Source organism: Anas platyrhynchos, chromosome 4 (genome assembly GCF_047663525.1).
Source record: "Anas platyrhynchos isolate ZD024472 breed Pekin duck chromosome 4, IASCAAS_PekinDuck_T2T, whole genome shotgun sequence".
Taxonomy (NCBI): Eukaryota; Metazoa; Chordata; class Aves; order Anseriformes; family Anatidae; genus Anas; species Anas platyrhynchos.
The window spans coordinates 5,146,268-5,169,367 of record NC_092590.1 but is presented as its reverse complement, the minus strand read 5'-3'; the positions used below and the strand labels follow the sequence as shown (position 1 = coordinate 5,169,367).

General features: G+C 54.1%; 1 protein-coding gene across 2 annotated transcripts; it reads right to left on the bottom strand.

Annotated features, from left to right (window-relative positions):
• Window positions 1-4,135: 4,135 nt before the first annotated feature.
• LOC113843545 (adenylate cyclase type 10) lies at window positions 4,136-19,089 on the bottom strand. Of its 2 annotated transcripts, XM_072036823.1 has the most exons (25): window positions 18,868-19,089; window positions 18,443-18,547; window positions 17,612-17,650; window positions 17,102-17,245; window positions 16,786-16,991; window positions 16,230-16,323; window positions 15,826-15,914; window positions 15,114-15,305; window positions 14,777-14,898; window positions 14,170-14,246; window positions 13,062-13,251; window positions 12,064-12,116; window positions 11,178-11,331; window positions 10,755-10,947; window positions 10,361-10,447; window positions 9,623-9,906; window positions 8,825-8,961; window positions 8,040-8,171; window positions 7,228-7,482; window positions 6,744-7,082; window positions 6,475-6,526; window positions 6,087-6,249; window positions 5,609-5,716; window positions 5,293-5,471; window positions 4,136-4,613 (listed from the first exon to the last, which is right to left on the bottom strand). In XM_072036823.1, exons 1-25 carry the CDS (start codon window positions 19,019-19,021, stop codon window positions 4,400-4,402), a joined length of 3,762 nt encoding a protein of 1,253 aa, XP_071892924.1. In that variant the 5' UTR covers window positions 19,022-19,089; the 3' UTR covers window positions 4,136-4,399. The 2 variants fall into 2 exon arrangements, with proteins under 2 accessions (XP_071892924.1, XP_038034758.2); XM_038178830.2 differs by lacking the exon at window positions 7,228-7,482.
• Window positions 19,090-23,100: the final 4,011 nt, after the last annotated feature.

The following is a 23,100-nucleotide window of genomic DNA, read 5'->3' as shown; positions in this document are numbered from 1 at the left end:
ACCTGACAGAACTGAGTAATTTTTAAAAAATATAAATAGGGAAAAGCTGTTTTTTAAGATTTCAATTTTCTTGTCCATAAGGCATATAAAATCAACACATCTGTAGAAATGCAAATAACTTACATGTGAGGACAAGCTGAAATTTAGCCTTCTTGGGCAGATTATATTTATCCATCAGCATTCACATATTGTCTCATCAACACATGTAGGCACTTCTATTTTTGAAAAGCCTCATTTATCACTTGTTGAATGTTTGAAGCTGAACTGCTTTTTCTCAAAAAGTGTTCCTTAGATTGACAGATTCTTATGTGAACTAAAAAACTTAAAAAACAAAACAAAAAGCTAAAATTTCACCCACCTTGCTATGCGTGCTATGCAAGGAGCCACACATTTTCTGTATGAAAGCTTTGAACCTATGATGAAAATGTAGCTTTTCATCAGTTGGCTTATGGACTTAGATTTGCTGATAACTGTCCATTTTTAACTCTTTGCAGGCCTTTTGCTACTTTTACCTTTTGCCTTATATTACAAACAACATTTAGGGAAGACAAAGGATCAAAATTTGCTTTTAATATTGGATTAATTGTGGCCAAACTTATGTTATGTCCCTTCTGCAATAACTGATTCTGTGCAGTAGGAGCTGGCCTAGCAATTCAGTTATTGCCATGGTCTGGCTCCAACATGTAGTTGCATCCTGGTGCCCTGAAATGATCCTGTTTGCCCATGGGGAGAACCCAGCTCTTTACCACCCTTAGGGTGGTAAACTCATGCTTCTGATGAATCTTCTGATGAAGCTTCCTTTTCATCAAAAGGAGTTTCTCCTGCTTTTCAACCCATGTTCCTTCCTTTTGATTCTTTCAGGCAGTGGGTTAACATCCCTCTTATGATCTGTCTGAAAATTGAAAATTTGCTAGAAACAGAAGGTATGTGAATACCAAGATTGCCACCACAGTGCTGGAGGATGACCAGGATTTCTGATCTGACTGTTCAAGCTTCCATTTTCCTTTGCTGATTTTATTTACTTACTTTTTTATTTATATGACTGAACATATTTCAAGTTGACATGAGATCCACCGATTAAAGCAAAAATAAACAGATCTGGTATTTCTTGCCTTTCTTATGAGGAAAAACTGGTAAGTAAGAAGCAAAACATAAAGAAAAGGAGACAAAAAAAAGAACGACTTAACTAAATTCACATGAAATGTAGGCACATTTCATATATGCAGTAGTATATACGTCATTAGATATTGAGGTTGCATATGAAGTATGTTAGAAATTAATAATGAAGGTTTTGCATTTAGAAAAAAATAGTTATTTAATACACCCATTTTATTTTACTGTTGGTTTTATAATTAGCTGGTTTGTTCCTCAGAATAATTTCATTTTCCTTTCTTCAGGTGTTCATATGTCTTCTTTAATCAGCCAACATACATATTTGTCATACCAACAAATGCATTATATGTTATGTATTTCATCACTGAGTGGCTTCCAGAAATTAATTTCTATATCTAGTTGTCATAAATCAGGAGAACACCTCTATTAATCTTCATTCCCTATAAAGCATTTTTATTAAATAAAGGTGTATCCTCATTCTGCTGTTCTATAATCAGTTTTGTCAGAAACATTGCAGGCCTTTATTTCTTTAAAATATTAGCTTAGTGAAAATTCAAACTGCTATTTATAAGCAAGAGAAATAGAATCTGCATATCTGCAAAACTACCAAACACTGAATTTCTGTGTTTAATTTTGCTTAGACTAGAAAAGAGCTAAAAAGGTTGAAAATGTATATATACATGTAGAAGAAAGGACTCCTATGAGAATAATAACTAGCTAATGAAAGCCTATGATTTCTCAGATGGAGAAATCTCAGCCAGTTATATACATTTGATGAGACAGAATAGGTCTTCAGGACAGACAGGGGTAGAAGGAGAAAGGCATCATATAAAACAAATAATGTTTTCCAAGATGGGAGGAGTGATATAGAAAAAGACTTTTCTTTCTCTGCGTGAGAAATATATAAAACATACAAAGACATTGTCACCACTGATTGAGAAAAAAGGTGCAAAATGTAACATAACTCTAAGACTGATGAGGTGTGCATAAACTCACTTCTTTCCAGAAGGTGGGCACAACAAATAGTCTATTGAAGAAATTGTATACCGTATAAGTGTGTTAAAAATCTGGCTAAATTATTGTGATTGAAGAAACACCTCCACCAGTCAATTTCCATCTCTGATTCCCTGATGCTCCTGAGCCTGTTCACCTCCTCCCGGAGCACCGCTACCTGGCTGAGCAGTTCTTCAACCTGGGCACACCTCCCACAGGCATACCCACCACTGCTGTCGGAGACAGACAGAAGGCTGGGGCACACTCTGCAGCCCAGGACCTGGACAGCTGCGTGTTTCCCCGAGCCCTCTGTCTGAGTAGGTCGGATCAGGTCATCCACCTGCTCGCACCTCACGCACGCAGTGTCTTTGCCTCCCGCCGATGGCAGCAGCAGGCTCTGACACTCCCTGCATGCGGTGACCTGAACTGCTGCATTCTTTAACGGGTAGTCGGTCGTGTGGGCGGGGGGGGAGCACTCTGCCCTGCCTGCGCGAACCGCCACGCTAACTGCCACGCCACCCCCTTCTGACGCGCCACGCCCTGTTTGCCCATCCTGGTCGCTCGCGCTCCCTAGGGGCTGCTTTTGAACGGCCGGGGAGGGGGCGCTGCTGGCTCCACCTTCGCCTCGTCAGCCTCCCTCACGAGGGCTGCCGGCTCCTGGCGGCTCCCTCAAGTAGGCTCGATGAGAAACTGGGTGGACAGCCAGGCCCAAAGAGTCGTGGTGAATGGAGTCAAATCTGGTTGGAGGCCGGTCACCAGTGGCGTTCCCCAGGGCTCAGTGCTGGGGCCGGTCCTCTTTAATATCTTCATCGATGATCTGGATGAGGGCATTGAGTGCACCCTCAGTAAGTTCGCAGATGATACCATGTTAGGTGCGTGTGTCGATCTGCTCCAGGGTAGGAAGGCTCTGCAGGAGGATCTGGATAGGCTGCACCGATGGGCTGAGGTCAACTGTATGAAGTTCAACAAGGCCAAGTGCCAGGTCCTGCACCTGGGGCGCAATAACCCCAAGCAGAGCTACAGGCTGGGAGATGAGTGGTTGGAGAGCTGCCTGGCAGAGAAGTACCTGGGAGTATTGGTTGATAGTCAGCTGAATATGAGCCAGCAGTGTGCTCAGGTGGCCAAGAAGGCCAACGGCATCCTGGCTTGTATCAGAAACAGTGTGGCCAGCGGGGCTAGGGAAGTGATCGTCCCCCTGTACTCGGCTCTGGTGAGGCCACTCCTCGAGTACTGTGTTCAGTTTTGGGCCCCTCACTACAAGAAGGACATTGAGGTGCTTGAGTGGGTCCAGAGAAGGGCGACGAAGCTGGTGAGGGGCCTGGAGAACAAGTCCTACGAGGAACGGCTGAAGGAGCTGGGCTTGTTCAGCCTGGAGAAAAGGAGGCTCAGGGGCGACCTTATTGCTCTCTACAGGTACCTTAAAGGAGGCTGTAGCGAGGTGGGGGTTGGCCTGTTCTCCCACATGCCTGGTGACAGGACAAAGGGGAATGGGCTTAAGTTGCGCCAGGGGAGTTTTAGGTTGGATGTTAGGAAGAACTTCTTTACTGAAAGGGTTGTGAGGCACTGGAACAGGCTGCCCAGGGAAGTGGTAGAGTCACCATTCCTGGAGGTCTTTAAAAGACGTTTAGATGTAGAGCTTAGGGATATGGTTTAGCGGAGGACTGTTAGCGTTAGGTCAGAGGTTGGACTCGATGATCTTGAGGTCTCTTCCAACCTAGAAATTCTGTGATTCTGTAAATATTAATTTGGAGAAGTTTTAGCATCTTCCCCATCTCAGTAGCACATATTAAGCAAGGAGTGTTGCCTACATATTCATTCTTAGTCCATCGCTCTCTAATTTCTAATCCCATGTTTCACAACGAGGAGCAGCCCAACGATCAAGCGCAGCAAGGACCTGGGCCGGCACCCCGGAGCCCATGTGGCCGCCTGGCACTGCAGAACTACAGCTCCTAGCACGCCTCGGGACGGAGCAGCCCACCTGACCCTGCGGGGACTCTGGAGCACCCCCCCCCACCGTGGCCCTCCCCTCCTCTGCTCGCTCTGCACTACGGCAGCTTCCAACGTCCCATCCTGCCCATGCTGTCTCTCTCCAGGTGCCCACACAGGTTCCGAGGGAGCCTTCAGACCGCCTCCCTGGTAAGGCAGCTTGTGCTGACGGGCCTGCTTCAGTGCCCCGCATCTCTTGCTGGGGGAGCAAGCTCTCCTTTTCTGAGAAGAACTTGCTTCTTCTTTCCAAACTGAACCTTCCCTGGCAAGGCCTGACAACCACCACCATAAGAGAACAGATGTTTTACTAAGACACACTGAGAAAAGCAGGGATGGAAAGGTAGTTGTCGGGGTGGAAGCCTTCTTCCTTTAAGGAGTCTATTCTCCTGTCCACGTTGGCTTTCATGCGAGCTGCCAGGCGGGACAAGCTCTGTCGTCCTGATGTGTCCTCCAGGCTGTAGAGGTGCCCCAGTGAGGAGAGGCAGCGGGTCTGCTGAAGCATCCAGGCTACCTTCTTCCTCCTGCCACATAAGAGAAACTGCTGAGCCCAGAGGCGCGGCTGTAGAGCACCAAACCAGACTGGGCAGGGGAAAGTGGGGTGGCAGCTGAGACACGTACACCTCCTCAGAGGAAGGGAGCTGGTGCTGAAAGGGCTGCCGGCATGGAAGTGGGCAAACGAAGAAGTGCTGCCAGGGGCAGCCAACCGCTACAGAGGGTGTGTTGGCACTACAGCACCGGGGGGGAAGTGATGCCAGGCACCAGCAGGAGAAGGACTATCGCAACTCTGAGCCTTCTCCTCATCACGCCCTCCCTCCCCCCCCCAACCTTAACCCAACCCCATCCCGTCCCTTGAGGTCACTGCCTTCCTTCCCCTGTTAAGCCCGTCCTCGCTGTTCACATCTCTCTGTTCCCAGCCACCCCGGCCTCATCCGAAACGTGCCAGCAGGTACATCCCTCGGCACAAGCTGCTTTCTACGCAAAGGCCCAGGGGCTGCCCAGGGGGGCAGCGTGAGGCTGCACTGGCCCCTGTTTGACCCACACGTCGTGCCTTAATGCCTCGGTCCTGCTAATGAGCTATGGGACAGCTTAGGCGTGGCCTGAAGTCCAGGCAGGCCTGGGCCTGAATGCCTGGCACCAGAATACTCTTCCTTTCCCACCAGAATACTCTTCCTTTCCCACGCTCTCCCTTCTGCTGCTTACCGAGCCTCTAGCGGAAGTGAGGGTGTTCTGTTTGTGTCACAAAGAGCACGCTGAAACCTTTCCCACAGAGACGTGACAAAGGCTCCGGAGCATGTCTGAGGGAATGGCTTTTTCAGAAGGCTCAGCGCCTGCCTGGTCATTTTCCTGGCCAGCCCCACGCATCCTAGGATACAGCAGACCTGCACAGGAAGAGGAAGCCATGCAGACATGGACCGCTTTCCCAAGCCTCTCCTCCTGCAGAGGCTGCAGAAACGTACAAGGGGCTGGCCATAGCAGGGACACCCCCTGCAAGAAGGGCATCACCCTGCCGCTTTACCTCCGCTTTGAGGCTTAAGAAGGTCGCCTTCTCAAAGCAGTCTAACACAGTTGCTGTCTTCCGCATGGAGTTCCTCAGGACCTCTGCTTCTCTGAGCTTCATAAGGGCCTTTGAGCAAGCACACAGGCAGCAGGTGAGCATCGGTGCAGAGCCCCCAGCTAGCTCCACCCTTCCCTCTTGCCTCCTGTGGCACCTGCCTTAGGAGGGCCCGCATCTCCCCATGTGATCCCTGCCCTAGCACAGTGCCCCGTGGGCTCAGAGCTCAGGCACCAAGGGAGCCTTCAGACTGCCTCCCAGGTAACGCAGCTTGTGCTGACGGGCCTGCTTCAGTGCCCCGCGTCTCTTGCTGTGGGAGAGGCAAAGCGCAGGAAACAGTCCGGCTCTGCCCCCACTGTTTCTTTTGGGAGGCCCCTCAGCGAGCATGTCCTGTTGCAGTGGACTCCAGGTGCAGTGCGTGCTGGCAAGCAGGGTCACTCACCATGTAGCTGTTGGAGACGTGCAGGTAGGCAGCCGCACACTCCAGCAGGTAGTAGAAGGCTCGGGAAGCATTGCCTGTTGCCACATAGTGGCGAGCCAAAGGCACAAGCACTGATTCAATGATGGCTTCGCATTCGCAGGAACACTTGTCACCGTCCAGGGTGCTGACCAAGAGAGCAAAGAGCAGATGAGCATCACCTGAGATGACCCTGCTCTCCCTACGGGTAGCAACAAAACCCTATTTCCTGCTGTCTCATCCCAGCTCCCACCCCACAGCCAGCCTCCTCCTCCCAAAGCTGGAGTCCCAGCCAGCAGCCAAATGGCAGAGCTCCATCTGTCTCCCCTGGAGCTCGCTCGTTTCCACAATCATCAGAACCTTGTCTCCTCACCTGAACTCCTCCTTCGAGAAAGCCTGCTGCGGCTGCAGGGCATTTGCACTACCTGGGAAGAAGAGAGCGTGTCAAGGGACTCCCCACGTAGCCCGGGCTAAGAGCTGCAGGCTTGCAAGGGTCCTGCCGAGCAGACCCAGGGCACAAGAGCTGCGGTGATCGTCCTCGTCCCCTGGCTTATCCCTGGTGCTGGGGACCTGGTGGGCCCCAGCCTGCATGGGCCTGGGCTACCAGAAGGAGGGGGCTCCGCAGCAGGGCACACAGCCTACCTTCAGGGATGTGAGTCCTGTCCTTCTTCAGCTGTTCTCCAGCGAGCACCAAGGCCTCCCAGCTGTGCCAGTCATCCTCGTCAGCAGAGCCCTGGCAGTTTTCCCCGTCCTGGGGACTGGGGACGGCGAAGCGGTGGAAGGCCACAAAGTCCCCTCCGTGGCAGCGCCGGCATTTGTGCGCGTGCTTCTCCAGGAAGGCAGCACACTTGCGCTGTGTGCTGGCCCTCTGTCTCTTGGGCCACAGCTCGTAGGCTGCCTCCTGCAGCAGTGGGGCACAGAAGGCCAGAACGCCAGCCTGCTGCTCCGTGGTCTCCTTGCTTGTAGACGGCCTCTCCACCCCTGCAAGGCAATGGATGGTGGCCTCAGCCAGAGTGGTAGAGACATTCCCAACAGCCGCTGGGAATTTCCCTCTGCACAAAGCTGGTGGGGGAAGGCCTCCCTTCAGCTACAGCACTCCTGGGTCTACCTTACTGCCACCACTTACCGCTCCCTGCCTGCTGAGAGGTGGACGGCCCCTCTCGAGCATCTTGGATGTCTCTGGGCACCCCTGTGTCCTTCAGCCACTTAAGGATGTTGTCGCTCACCAGCCCATCCAACAAACTATTCATGTGCTGCCTGGTACAAGTGGGAAGGATGTGAGCCAGCAGCTGGGTGGTAAACACTGGCCCTATGATGGCTGCAAACTTCAAAACCATCTGCTTCTGCAGCGTGATCCGGTCCAGCTCAGCCAGTGCAATCTCTGTCAAGAAGAAGCAAAACGTCTCTCTCTTTTGTGTCCTGGAGCCTGAGCTTGGAGAGGCTGGACAGTTCCACCACAGGAAACAGGGTAGACTTTGGCCTCTCTTCCTCAAGATGGCACCTGCTGGGCAATTGGAGTCCAGGGGAATGTCTTCAAGATGGCTCCTCTCCTCTTGCAACCACAGGCAACAAGGCCCAGGGATAAGAGCTCCTCCACCAAGGATGGGGAGGGCACGATCCTGCGGGTACATGCGACCCGTGATGCAACCTACCAGAGCTGAACTAGGCTGACGCCCAGCAGCGCACACAGAGAGCAGAGAGCGCTTTCAGCACCTCAGAGCTGGACTTGGAGCTCCCCACAACTGCTGTGGGCCTCACAGCCTGGAGGGGGACATCTGTGCCCTTAAGCGCAGGGCTCTGTCTGCTCAGACCAGAGTCGCCTTCCTGGCAGGGCCCCCCAGGCTGAGAGGGTGCTTCTGCAGCATGCCGATGCCCATCCCCTCTCTCACGTGCACCCCAGGAAAGGACCCCAGCACAGCCGCGAACTCAGCCCCTCACCTTTCAAGGTGGCCGGCAGCACGGTGGTCTCCAGGCTGACGTCTGCTCTGATGGTGCAGACCCTGCCACTGTTATTCCCAGCACTGGAGCTTGAGGTGGCTGAGACAACGAGTGAAGCCTCAACTGCAGAAGCTGGGAAGAGAGAGAGAGAGCATGAACAAGGTGTGGCAAGTCCAACCTGTCACGGTTGGGTGCACTTCATGGCCCGCACCGAATGCGGTCAGTGAGCAGGGCAAACCGGTTTCCACTGCAATGGTTTTGTCTGCATTGCCCTTGCAACTCTTTTTCTGCCTTCGGACCTGCTGCCCAGCTGTACTGAATGAATATCCCGCAACAGAACACAGCGGTTGCTACCTTTGACAGCGCTCCCTCCCACAGCCAGGGAAATTGCCAGTGATAATCCAAAAGGCAAAGCCCATGCAGGCTGTCCCCAGGGCAACAGCACTCTGCTTGGCATTGCTCTTACAATTACTGCTCTTGCGTTACTGCCAAGCTCCTCAGTTCCCAGCGCCTTTGCGGGCATTTCTGGTTTTGGATTACACTTTCCCAGGTCTGACCCTCTCCTGCAGAAGGGCTTTCTTCTCGAGGGAGCTGGTGGCTTGCCAAGGTGACGGCAAGGTGTGCAGGAGCCCACACCTCAGCCAGATCAAGTTCTGTCCTGCTGCCAGATCGGACTCTGCCCAGAGTCACTGGAAAGCCACAGGACACGGTCATGTGTGTGTGTGTGTGGGGGGGGGGGGGTGACGTGCAACAGCATCTAGCCAGTCCGCAACAAGAGTGCTTACCGATCAAGCCCTCCCAGTTGTCCTCCACTTTTTTGTCCTGCTTCCCAGTGCTGAACAAGAGCACGTTGTCGCGACGCAGGCAGTGCAGCAGTTCCTCACAGTAATATGGGATGCCAGAGCTTCTTTGGATCAGGAACCTGGGCAGGAGCAGACCCAGCAGTGACCAACACCAGGGAAGTATGGTGCAACACAGTTCTGATGGGCGAGTGGCGAGTCACTCAGGCCTCACAGGGTAACCAGCCTCTTTGTCACAGCTACGGCTCACTTCAGAAGGGGGCGGTCCTCCCACTGGCTTGGGCGTTTGGGACCCCTGACCCTACACTGTTTGCTGGAGTCTGTGGGGAAATGGTCGTGGGCAATGTCCAAAGCACAACACAGCAAGCCTGATCTTCCCTGTCCTCAGGAGCCCAGATCTGCTCTGGCAGCTGGCTGGACCCCCTGCTCCTGGGAATCCCTACTGCAGCCTGGCTACATTGGTCAAAGCCTTTTTGACCCACGCTGAGGCTTGGGTACCCATCTCCCTCTGCTCTCCTCTCTCCTCTTCTCTCCCTTTTCCTCCCTGCCTTGCCCTCCCTCCTCTGCAACAGCAAAGGGCTGTCACTGCCCACGTGCTGCGTCCTGGGAGCTGCCTATTCTTAGCTCACACCTGCTGTGGTGGTTCTTAAGGAGAAACCCAGGTCCTTGCTGGAGTCAAGGATGCTGCCAGAAGGCCCCGTGCTTCCTTTCCTGCGGGGCGACTTCCTTCCGTGGCAGCATAGGTCCAAGCCCTCCGGAAGAGCTCCGTGGCCTGCAACATACCTTGCTAGATCCCTGGGGATGCTGACCACTCCAAGGTCCTGGCAGACTTTCTGCACCACAGCTGCAGGTTTCAGCTCTTCCAGATGAAGACAGCTGATTCTCTGGGACGTTGTGCTGTCTGCTGCAGCTTTGAAAAAGCTCTCCGTTCTCTCGTGGCCAGGAGCTAAGCTCATCACCATAAAGAGCGTGACGCTTTGGAGCACGGGCCACATGACAGTCCAGGAGGCAGGGTCGATGAAGTGGGCGTTGTCGATGACAAATATGCCAAATTCTCCTCCAAGGGTCTGAAAAAAGCAGATGGTTCTGCGTGGAGTCTGGCGGATTCTCAAGCATCCTCTAGGGGAGGAGATGTAGCCTCTCTCCGGAGACGGAGAATACTCAGAAGTCTCTCCCCAGCCGCTTCCCTCTTCAGAAGCTTACTGGCTTTTCATTTCTGCAAGACTTTAAGGCCTCCTCGAACATCACTTGCCCTTCTGAAGAAGGGAGCTTGGGCAAAGGAATGCAGAAGGCGTCAATCCTCCTCCAGGGCACATAGCCTCCAACTTAACAGGAGGCGAGCTACGACGAGGCATATGGGGAGGGCGTGAGAGGGGCTTCTGGGAGGAGGGGCTCCTGGGCCCTGAAGGGCGATGACCCTGGCACATCGTCCTGCTGCCCACTCAGGCTGTTCTGATGTGGAGCCTGCAGCGGGCAGGGTTGTTTTCTTTCCCTGACCCAGGTAGAAGGAGGAACGCTCACCTTCTGTAGCACTTCCCTGCAAGTCTTCTGCAACTCCCCTTTCATTTGAAGGTCATGCATCTGGCGAACCTCGTCTGAGATGGCAAACTGGACAGGAAAGCAGAGTCAGAAAGAAACATCATCCTGGGACCAGGCATGCCTATCCACCAAGCTAGACGGCAGAGCAAAGCGCCTCTGCTTTTGCATGAGGTCAGCGCAAGCCTCTCTTCACTGGCCTTTCCAGGGTGCTGACCAAGACACCTGGCACATGCACAGGACATGAAGTCACCACAGACAAGGAGCCTCCCTGGACCCAGGAATCAGAACGGGGTGCTATGAGCACTGCAACTCCCAGCCCAGCAGAACACCCAAACAACCACCAGACTACCTCAGGAGGCCTCCCTCTCGCTCTCACCTTGACGAGGAAAATGTTGTTGAGGAGGCAGTATCTGCTCTCTGCTATCACCCCTTGGAGCTTGGCCTGCAGGGTGCGCTGCCAGTCCTCGCACGTTTCACCTGCCTGCAGTCCCAGGGCCCTGGCCACCAGCATACGGATGGCAGAGAAGGGCTGCCTCATGTGGGCCTCGGTCAGTTCCATGGTGACAACCCTGCGGTGCAAAAGCAAAAGGTACTTGAGCTGCAGAAAAGGCCCCCAGTAGCCCACGCCTGCCAAGACAGGAGAGTTAGAGACGCACGCTGCCTGGTTCTTACTGCAAAGGAACGCAGGGTGCACAGTCCCGGGGGTGGGGGCGGAGGGCCAGGCACAGGGCAGAGGCATCGCAGTCTTCCACGAACGTCAGGGGACGGGCATGGGAAGGGTCTCAAAAAACCCACTTACCTGTGCCCAGCGGCCTGGCCCAGAAAGGCCAGCTCAGTAAGTAAGCGGCTCTTTCCAGAGCCCAGAATGCCTGCGTACGCCAGGATGCGCGGCTGTCCCAAAGTCTCGTAGGCCTTCAAGCTGCGTTCAAAGAGGTCAATCTCCACCTCCCGACCTGTGAAGACCAACCAGGAAACAAGCTGTTGCAGCATGCTGAAAAGCAGGGCAGCATTCCCTTTTGCTGGCACGGCGGCTTCCCTCCACCACGTCAGTAAGCCTGCCTACACCCAGGCCTCCTTCCAAGCCCCTCATCTCAGCTTTGGCACCACTGCCTTCCTTAGAGCTCTAACAGAGCCGCCTGCCCACTGGCCACACGGCGCAGCTTGTAGGAGCTCTTTCCCCTCCGCTTCTCCTCCCACAGGCAACGAGATTCAGCCAGCTGGACGCAGCTCCCCACACTGATCCAGCCCAAGACTGGAGGGCACACTTGGAGACACTGCAGGCAGCTGCGCCCAAAAGGCATGCCAAACATCTCACTGCACCCTGAGCCCCAGAGCTCTTGCCGGCACCCTGTAGCTAAGGTGGTGTCTTCGGGCCTGTTGTGGTTTTGGCTGCGATACAGCTCCTTGTCTTCACAGGAGCTTGGAGTGTGCTGTGATGTGGTGGACTTGCCACCAAAGGAACGCCGAGAACACACTGAACTCTTGCCGAGCAGTGCTGGCACAGTGTCAAGGCCTCTGCAGTTTCTCATGCTGCCCCACTAGCCAGCAGGCTAGAGGAGGGAGGAAGGGAGGGAGGGGGCTGTGTGGGGCTCAGCTGCCTACCAGGGTTAACCTCCAGCAAGGCGCACCGCTTTGGGCAAAGGGAAGCAGCTGGGGTTCTGAAGAGCGAGGACTTCTCTACCTACCCAGCAAGGGGCGACGGTCCGACCTCCTCTTGGTACGATCCGTGTCAAAGATGCTAGAAGCGGGAGAAGACAAAACATGAGTTTCACTTAGTTGGTCAGAAGCCAGGGGATATAGAGCCTGCTGTGTTAGGGGAGGAGACCCTCCGCAGGTAACTGCTTTTCTTTCCAGCAGCATGCTGTCCGGAGCATGCTCCCCGGCCAACATTCCAGTGGACATGCCAGGACAGCTTCAAGCACAAAGAAGGCCAGCAGCCATGGTGGGACAGCAGAAGGTGTTGGGAGTCCCTCGCCAGAGGCCAAAACCAAAGAAAGCCCAGATGGGGCAAAGAAGCCAGGGTGTGCTGTTGGCTAGGTAGACTGCTTTGCCACCCTGGACAAGCAAAAGAAGCCTCTTGGAAAGGAGGACCTGTGTCACTTAGTGGCTCAGGACAACAAGCACCTGGCACCTTTGGCTCAAGTCTTTTGGTAGTTTTCAAGAGACAGCAACGTTAACATCCAAAAGGTCCTCCAACCCTGGCCCGGAGGGACAGCTGAGAACTGAGCAGGCAGACAGGAGGAAGAGTGGCCCAGTGGCCCACCTTTCCCCAAGGCGACATGACTGACCCAAAGCTTCCTGCGCAGAAGGAGCTGGGAAAAAAATCCTCCTTGCATCAGAATGACCTCTGCCTTAGCCTTGCACATAGTGAAGCAAACACAGGGCAGGGAGCCCAGCGGAAAGCCGCTTGGAAAAAGCCTGCGTGGCTAGCGTGCGTCTCCAAAGCCAGGACAACCTTCCACACCCCACTGGCGTCACTCGCAGCTCTCTTAGCAGCAGGAGACACAAGGGCAGAAGGGCACAAAGCAGACCCATGCCAGGCCTTTGGATCTTCTTGGCCACAGGGAAGGGATTTCTGTGGGAGGCCAGGATGGTCTCTTGCTGCACAGCTCCTCTTTACCAGTCAAGGTTGCACCCTTGGCTTCCCTTGTGGCCCCATCCAGATGGCTCGGAAGACACTCACCGCTTGTTGGTGATCCCCACATATTGATAGACAGGGCTGGGATCTGTAACACCTTTCAACTCTTTCTTCGGCAACTCCTTGAAGAAGTAACTGGGCAGCCGAGAAGCCTTGTAGGTGTCTTCATCACAGGACACCAGCCTGGGGTAGTGCACCATCAAGCGGGCACCCAAATTCACCTTATGGCCAATCACTGCCATGGAGAGAGAACACATTGACATGGTTAGGAAAGCAGCCTTGCCCCACCCTTCAAGGCCAAGGGCTACTTCCCCTTGTTGTCCATAGGTGCATGCCTAGTGCACTGCACCAATGAGCACACAGAGCGAAGATCTTTTAATTAAGTAATTCATTATATAAATATATATATATATTATATAATAAAATAATTTATTATATAACTCTGCAGAGTCAGGTGCTTGGCGATCTTCCGCAAAGCCAGCACACCTCTGACTTGAATCACTGTTACTTATACACAGCAAACTTGTGAAAGTTATCTCTTTGGGTACTTTTGATTGGCTATTACAGCTCACCTAACTTATGTCTCCTGAGTTTGCACATTACAGAGAAAGAGTGGGGGCTGGGGAAGCAGGGACACACCAAATCCCACATTAGCATACGTTAGCATTTTGATGGGTACGATTTTTAATACGTTTACGACCCTTAATGAGCAAAAGGTTACTACAGATTAGTCTGGAGCTGTTGTTCTCCTCCTTGTTTTCACCTTTTGTCCCTTATCTCCCTTGCTCCTGCTAGCTCAAGGCTACCTGTCTCTCTGTTCCCATATTCTCTCACCTAAAAGACTATACAAGCTATAGAAATACTACACAAGCTACAGGCCTCTCTATATTCTTCAAGGTTTCCTTGTTTTTTTTTCCCAGCTTTGGGACTACACCCTCAGGCACAGGTCAACCCCGCAGCAGGGCAAGCGGACCCAGCGGGAACCGCAAGTCTCTGAGGCCATTCTCCCACCTCAGGTGGAGACCCGTGACATCTGGGCCGCTCTCGGCAGGCTGTAGCATATGTGCTTGCCCCAGCCTTCCCATCTCTTCATGACTGACATGCTTAAGCACACCCACGCCAGCCTCCCACTCTTCAGACTAAGGTGCGGTACCTGTATGTTCAGCCCTCTCCGGATGGCCACAGAGGCCGCAGAACATCGTCCCGGTGGTGACCCCAATAGACATCGCCCTGGCACACAGGGAGAGAAGCGCAAATTCAGTGGTGCCCCAGGCGCAGTCCTGCTCGCCCCGCTCTGCCACTTCCCACGTCTCCCCTTGGCACCAACCAGGGGGACCACAGCCGGTGCATGCCTTGGGGACTTGGAGAGCTCGGGGCACCACACAGCCCACCCACAAGGGACGTGGGGAGGGTGCACGCAAGATGGCTTGGACCCTTCCCCTGAGGCCCAATGGCTGCGACCTGCAGCAGGCCACAGCCCCTCTCACTAGTGGAGGAAAGCAGGTGCTACCCACAGAGCACCTACAATGCCAGCGACTTTGAGATTAGGCCCGAGCCCTGTTCCTGGCAGGCTCTGCTTGGAGGGACTGCGCCTGGCTGCCGTGAGCTAAGCCCAGGGGCCACCTGCTGCTTCTCAGGGTGCTGCCTCAGTCCTGCCAGGGACAAAGGAGGCCAAGCCAGGAGGCCACGTCTCTTGCTGGTCAGCCCCCTTGCGCTGTCCCAGGCAGCACGCATGCCCTGCAACACCGCCACACACTCACTCAAGATTCCTCAACGATGTGGAGCACGTGCTGAAGATCTGAAGAGCGCTGTCCAAGGCATGGGTGCTCTCGTGATGCAGCTTTGCTCCAGACATTCCGAACACACAGAGGAATGTGCAGCCCTGCAGAGGACAGATGCAACACATCTGGTTACAGTGCCTATGGCCAGCAGCTAATGCCGTTCCATTGCAGTTGCCAGGGAGACCAGTACAGCTGCAGGTCAACACAAAGCCACAGAGGACTGATCCCACCAGCAAGGCAGAGCTGCTCCTCAGTCCCTCTCCACTAAACAGACACAGGCCACCCTCGGGGGGTGGGACTGCTCCCCCACGCTCACCTTATCAAACAGAAGGCTTTTGTTGATTTCGCCCTTGTGAGGACTGATGATTGTTGAAATCATCCTGGTGGCATCACAGAGGCCCCTCTGAAGATCCATTGTGTTGGCATTTTCAGAAAACTGCAGCTGGATAAAGAGGCTGGTGACTGGCCGTAGCTCAGACCACAGGTGCAGCGGCATATCCACGTCCAGCTGGAAGTGAAGAGCACGACAGCTTTGCCAGCCTGTTCTCCCGGCGGTTCCTCTGGGCCCGTGCCACGTACCAAGGGAGATCAGGCATGTTGGCAATACCAGGTACTACTGGAGGAAGGGTAAGTCCTCTGCTCGGTGCCAATCGCAGGCCAGCCTGCGGCAGGCAGGTCATAGCAGAGTCATAGCACAAACGACAGAGGGGAATGTTCCAGCAACACTCCATCTTGCGGCAAGTACGGATGCGAGGGGCGACCCTCTGGCACGTCCCAGGGACTTGAGCAGAGTCATGGAAAAGACAGAGGCAAGTCCACCTCCCGCCACCCGTGCCTCTTTGAGGAGCAGCACAAAATGGGCAGATGCCTGGCACATGCGGCACCACTAAGCCTGGCATCAGGTCCCCTGGGTTCCCGCCCCAGGGTGCTTTTTCTTCCATTTGTCTGTTTTCACGAGAGCTCCACCCATGCAACGCACACCTTCTTCTGCCCTCCCAAAATGAAGCCTCCAGCAGCAGTGGCCTTACCTTCCTGAGAGCAGCTTCTGGTATGTACTTCTGCATCTTTGCTGCCGCTTTAGGATCATTGGACACGTGAAAAGGTGGCCTTTGGTGCCCTAAGGGAAGCAAATGCAGGCCTTCACTGGCAGGATGGGACTAGAAGGGGGTTGAAAGACGGGGCTGGCACTGGGCAAAGCAGAGCAAAGATTCTTTGGCGTTTCCTCCTGCTCCCCTCTGCAGCTGCTTGGCCAGAGCCGTGCCCTGGAAGGAGGGGATGGCAGCGACAGCCTCAGCTGAAGCACAGGAGGGACAAAGGCACGAACGCTGACTGAAAGGTGGAAGAGGGCAGGGGGAGTTCCTCCCTGGAACTCTGAAGCAGGCAGGCCCCATTTTTCCAGCCAGTCTCAGAACATGGTGAAGCAGGGACTCACTTAGCCTTTCCAAACGCCGCATCTTCGTGTGTTGGTCAAACTGGCCTGCAGCATCTTCGCGTTCTGATCCAGACATGTGCTCCGTCCTCTGAACCTGCAGACACGCAGAACAAAAGTACTGCCACTGGCCTCCCCAAGGAGCCCCGGGAGACACAGCCTGCCCCTCCACTCTCACTTTCCAGAGAAGGGCAGAACCTCTTGGTGCAGCAAGCCCACCTCTCTGGCTTTTCAGCTGGGACAGAAGTGCCTCCTCAGAAGGACCAAAGCCACGCAGACATCACCCAAGCATGCCCCAGCTCTCCAGGACAGCTGCGCGACCCACGGGGAACATTGCTGGTGGGGCCCACACCCTTCCTGTGCTTCCCTCGGCCAGTCACACCAAGCAAGCACTACCCAGAGCTACCCCTGAGGTGGAAGGGCAACTGCTTCAGCTCTCTACCAACCCTTACAGCTACAACTCTCTCCACATCCAGCGCCTCAGCCTTCTAGCACCTGCCTCCTTCCCTCTCAGGTGCGGGTCTTCAGAGAGGCTCTAGAGGCCAACCCGTCCACCTACCTTCAGAACCCGTTTGCGACCAAAAAGCCTGGTCTGGATCTGTTCCTGCTCACACAGCTCCCAGCAGGTGGGCGAGACAATCACTTCACTTTTAACCGCAAGGTTTTGGGCCATCATAACTTCATCCAGGGCGTTGCTGCAGATGAAGTACTGCTGATGGTCCCTGTCTCCAGCAGACAGTATGGTCATTTTCCCTGCGGAGATCCCTGGGGAGAGAGCAAGAAGCAGCATTGACACCGGGGAGCAGCAGCAGTCAGCAGCACTGGAGAGTGCCAGGGCTGTGCACGTGGCACAGCTGACCCTGCAGCGCCCATACCTATCTTCAGGTGGAGCTTCTGACCCAAATGCGTGTCACGACTGCCATGCTTCTTCTGGATTTGTTGGCAACACTGCAGCACCAGGCTGATGGTCTGAGGCAGCTGAGCTTCTGATGCTCTCCACACCACCAGCACAGCATCCCCTGGGGAAAGTGAGGGGAAGGGGAAGGCTCTCCTGAGGGACAGCAGCAAGTGGCCAGCTGGCGTGCAGAGGAAGACGGGCTTGTGGGAGGGCATCCTCCTGAAGGACAGCACCCTGGCCACAGGGACCCCTCCTCTCTGCCAGACCAGCCACAGCACCAGCCAGGGCAGCAGGGGAAGAGGGTGGGTGGCGGGGGGACCCTCTGCCCAGCACTCCTCCGCAGCTGCAGCAGCCCAGGGACACCACCAGAGGGATTGCTGCGTGGCCAGAGAGCTGCTCCATCAGGCCAGAGCACAGAGCAAGCGGCTCCCGCGGGAAACACTGCACAGCAGCAGGACATGGAAGCAGCCTCCTCCTAAGGACATACCTCCAAACTTCAGGATGTCTCCTCCAAAATCCAGCACAACTGTGGAGAAAGAAGGGAAGGCAGAGTTATGGGGCGCCTTCTTCCGGAATCCGTGGGGCAAGCCACCTGTAGCCACAGCCCTGGCCCCTGTACAGTGAGTTGGGAGGCCACACAAGCACAGTACAGTGCAAGCTGGAAGGCACCTCTGGAGAGTATCTGCTCCGGTCCCACACCCCGTCTCCACTCAAGCCGAGCCACTCAGAGCCACCTGCCCGGGGCCACGTCCAGATGCCTGGTGAAGATCTCTGAGCGGGGACACTTGCAAATGCTGCCAAAGTGGTGGCCACCACATGCTCACGGTCAGAGACATCCCCCAGGATAAGGGGCTCAGGAGGGCCACCAAGTGGGTCACCTTGTCATAGGAGATCAGGGTAGTCAGGAGGCACCTAGCCTTCAAAATCCCACGCCAGCTGCTTCTGATCCCTCCATTGGAGGCATGTGCCATGTCACAGCACTCAGGATCACCTGCTCCGTAACCTGCCCTGATACTGACATCAGACTGACGGGCCTGTAATTCCCTGGAAAGTCCTTCCAGCCCTTCCTGTTGCCTGGAGGCACGTCTGCCAGCCTGCAGTCCACTGGGGCCTCCCTCATCACAGTGGGCAGCAGAAGAGACCTGCTGCGCTCCTCCCTTGCCACGGGAGCCCCACGGCTCCCACTGTCCCCCCAGGCCACAGTGAGCTCCACAGCCCTTCCAAGGAGGCAGGAGCAGGTGGTGCAGCAAGGCTGCCTCTGCCCTCCGCAAGCAACCTCAGGGCCCGATACACAACAGCCTGGCAGCATGGCTCTTACCCTCCAAAAAGTCGCTCATGTAGTCATTGAGTATTTGTGCCAGCTCGTCAGCACCTCTGTCTGTGCCGCTCTGCTGGACACACTTCTGTGACAAAGCAGTATAACCTGCAGGAAGAACAGGCAGAAATCAGGACATGTCTACGTGGGCCACAGGGCCTGGCAGCCAGTCCCGTGCTGCCAAGCCTAAGCGCCTGTCAGTCGCTGCATCGCAAGAGAAGCCAATCCGTGCTCTCTTTAGCCATCACAGCAGGAGTCCGCAACAGCGACAAGATAGCTGTGCCATCTACGGGCCAGGGCCCCTGAGGGCCTGGTGTGTCCCAATGGTTAGAGGTTGGACTCGATGATCTTGAGGTCTCTTCCAACCTAGAAATTCTGTGATTCTGTGTGATTCTGTTTCCGGGGAGGCTCTACCGTGCCCAACCCACCTGAAACATCTGCTAAGAACAGCACTCCCATGATCGTCTTGGGGATCAGGTTCTCCCAGGCGAAGTTCTCAGAAAGAAGGAGATCGGGGAGGAGGAGCACGCTCCTTTGCCCCATCTCAGAGTACGGGCACTCCCGCTCCCAGGCAGATGCCATGGTCAGTGCCCTGTGGTACCGGGGTACCTCAGCAGAAGACAACCATGCCCAGCTGGGAGGGAGGAGATGAAGACCCCTCAGCACCGGACGGTGCAGTGAGCCTGGGGCCTTCTTGAAGGACAGTTTGGTCTCTGCCCCCATGGGTCATCACAATCACCTGGTTGTGATGTCATTCATAGGTCATCGCTTATTGGCTGCCCTCCAGCAACACGGTGGGCTAACCGTGCCATCCTCCATAGATCAATGCCTGCTGAGCAGCAGCCGCTGTGACCCCGTGCAAATGTAGAGAGCTACTTCTTCCAATGAGGTTATTAAAAAAAAGAAAAAAGTACAAATAGGATTAAGACTGGAAGAGGGTAAAGAACATTCATATATTCATGACAACATTCACCACCAGAACCTTCCAGAATGGTTGCTCAGTTCTTCTGTTCTGGGGGGGTGGTTAGGGGCTGGTGGCAGGGAATGCAGGCTGCTGGTCAGTTAAGTCAGTGGACCACTGACACAACCAGAATGAAGAATGCTAATACATAAATAAAATTCAGAAATTATTCTATTCTGGCTAGAAAAGTTGTTTCATGTTTTTCCATCCATCCAAGAAGAAAGGTTGAAAACAACAGTGGCAACGTGAAGGTTAAGAGAAGAAGAGATGAGGAGTGAAGGATGGAGGATGAGGATGGTAACATAAGCAGCAAACGGTGGTTAGTAATTAACCTCTTAGAAGAGCACTAGAAAGAGATATTTAAGTAGGAGATTTGTTTTGTTTTGAAAACACTGGCTTGTGCTTTTAAGGATCACCGATTATCTGAACTGTTTGCAAGGTCACTGCTTGAAAACTGGAAAACTTGTTCAATAAAATTAACAATTCTGTATTTTGAAAATGATATGGTTTAAATATTAAACTTCATAAATGTTATAATTTGTGTATTACATTTATGAATCCAGTAGTTCTTAACTGAAAACAACCAAATGTTTTAATTAAGGTTTAATAGGAAATAAATGCATTTCAACTTTCCAAACTCGTTTTTCAGCAATTTTAGCCTACTGTAATTCCAATTACTTGATTCAAAACATGCTTCAGTCTGGTGTAACAACAAAATCAAGTTTAACTTTCATTATTCCATTATTGCCTAACATTTTCCCAAAGTAAACGTAATTTAGATGCATATAAAAGACACCGCATGTAACCAGCACAAAAACAGTCACTTCATTTTAAATGTGCATAAAAAACAAACAAACAAAAAAAAAATAACAACAAACCACACAGAAACCCAAACACATGAATGGTTAACTTTTTGTTCACTTTTTCTCAGACAAAACCTTTGTCTTACTTTGGAGAGCAATGTATTGAAAAGCTGAAGGAGCTCCCTCCTTGAAGTCATCCATTCCTAGAGTCAGAACGGTCCGTAATTCATCTACTCACAAACATCTTTTCTGCTCTGCTTCCACAAATTATGTCTTGTCTCAGAGCAGAACCATGCTACTCTGCCATGTTATTATACCTTCAGCTGGGATTTACATGGCTGGGATTTGTGTACGTTTAGACCAGCAAAGATCATTCAGTACAGTCGTCTGACCTCCTGCGTACTACAAACCAGAGTTTCACCTCAACATTCCCACATCAACCCCCCATAGGGGTCTAAGCTTTACTGGTAGAGTAAAGCAATTGATATTGGCCATTTGCCGAGGCGATCGGCTCCGGGGCAGACGCGTTCTGCAGCGGAGCGGGGGATCGGGCCAGGCAGGGCTAATTTTTCCGGCATCGAGCCTACTTGAGGGAGCCGCCAGGCAGCCCTCGTGAGGGAGGCTGACGAGGCGAAGGTGGAGCCAGCAGCACCCCCTCCCCGGCCGTTCAAAAGCAGCCCCTAGGGAGCGCGAGCGACCAGGACGGGCAAACAGGGCGTGGCGTGTCAGAAGGGAGTGGCGCGGCAGTTAGCGCGGCGGTTCACGCAGGCAGGGCAGAGTGCTCCCCCCCGCCCACACGAACACCTCTTAACGACAGCCGTTAGCTAGGCGATAATGGTCTCCACCAGGCACGGAGCGCTCTGCAGGAGGTCGGTACACACCCAGACCGACTGCCCGTTAAAGAATGCAGCGGTTCAGGTCACCGCATGCAGGGAGTGTCAGAGCCTGCTGCTGCCATCCGCGGGAGGCAGAGACACTGCGTGCGTGAGGTGCGAGCAGGTGGATGACCTGATCCGCATGGTGGCGGAGCTCAAGGAGGAGGTGGAGAGGTTGAGGGATATCAGGGAGCGTGAGCGGGAGATAGACTGGTGGAGTAACTCCCTGCAGGGCCTCAAGGAGAGGTACCGGGGTAAGACACCCCAAATGGGGGTGGACCCCCTGCCCTGTCGCTGTCGGGCAGAGGGGGGGGACCTAGGAGTTGATGAGGAATGGAGACAGGTCCCTGCTCGACATCGCAGGCGATGCCCTCCCCTTCCGGCCCCACCTTCCCAGGTGCCCTTACGCAACAGGTTTGAGGCCCTGGAGCTTGACAGACCAGTAGCTGAGGAAGAGGTAGCAAGTGTTCCCAGGAGGATGCCTAGGGCGAGGAGGTCGACTCCACGCCTCAGGACTGCCTCCATCAAGAAAGACAGAAGGGTTATTGTTGTTGGAGACTCTATTCTTAGGGGAACAGAGGGCCCTATTTGTCAGCCTGACCCTACCCATAGGGAAGTCTGCTGCCTCCCTGGGGCCAGGGTCAGGGACGTTGCCAGGAAGCTTCCCAACCTGGTATGCCCCTCTGATTATTATCCTCTTTTGATAGTCCAGGCGGGCAGTGACGACATTGAAGAGAGAAGCCTGAAGGCTATCAAAAGAGACTTTAGGGGGCTGGGACGGTTAGTGGATGGAGAGGGAGTGCAGGTGGTGTTTTCATCCATCCCTATGGTGGCAGGGAGGGGTACAGAGAGGACATGGAAAGCCCACCTGTTAAACACGTGGCTCGGGGGCTGGTGCCTACTCAGAAATCTTGGGTTTTTCGACCATGGGGCAGTTTACTCAGCACCTGGTCTGATGGCCGTAGACGGGTCCCTATCCTTTAGGGGAAAAAGGATCCTGGGCCAGGACCTGGCAGGGCTCATTGATAGGGCTTTAAACTAGGTAAGAAGGGGGATGGGGCTGAAGCAAGGACTGTTGGGGCTGTGCCAGGGGGAGCAATGGCAAGGCCGGAGGATAAGGTAAAGGCCCAGCTGAAGTGCATCTACACCAATGCACGCAGCATGGGTAACAAACAGGAGGAGCTGGAAGCCATCGTGCAGCAGGCAGGCTACGACTTGGTTGCCATCACGGAAACGTGGTGGGACCAGTCTCATGACTGGAGTGCTGCGATGCCTGGCTATAGGCTCTTCAGAAGGGACAGGCAGCACAGAAGGGGTGGCGGTGTGGCTCTCTATATTAGAGAGTCTTTCGATGTTGTAGAACTCGAGGCTAGGAATGACAAGATCGAGTCCCTTTGGGTTAGGATCGGCAGGGACAACAAGGCTAGTGTCCTGGTCGGGGTCTGCTATAGACCGCCGAACCAGGATCAGGAGACGGATGAGGAGTTCTACAGGCAGCTGACAGAAGTTGCGAAATCGTCGGCGCTTGTACTCGTGGGGGACTTCAACTTCCCTGACATATCCTGGAAGCACAACAAAGCCCAGAGGAAGCAGTCTAGGAGGTTTCTGGAGAGCATTGAAGATAGCTTCCTGACGCAGCTGATTAGTGAACCTACCAGGGGTGGTGCCCTGCTAGACCTTCTCTTCACAAACAGAGAAGGACTGGTGGAGGATGTGATTGTCGGGAACAGTCTTGGGCAGAGTGACCACGAAATGGTGGAGTTCACTATTCTTGGCGGGGCCAGGAAGGGAACCAGTAAAACCACTGTATTGGACTTTCGGAGGGCTGACTTTGGGCTGCTCAGGACACTAGTTGGTGGAGTCCCTTGGGAGGCGGTTCTGAAGGGCAGAGGGGTCCAGAAAGGCTGGGCGCTCTTTAAGAGGGAAATCCTAATGGCGCAGGAGCGGTCTGTCCCCATGTGCCCAAAGATGAGCCAGCGGGGAAGAAGACCAGCCTGGCTCAACAGAGAATTGTGGCTTGAG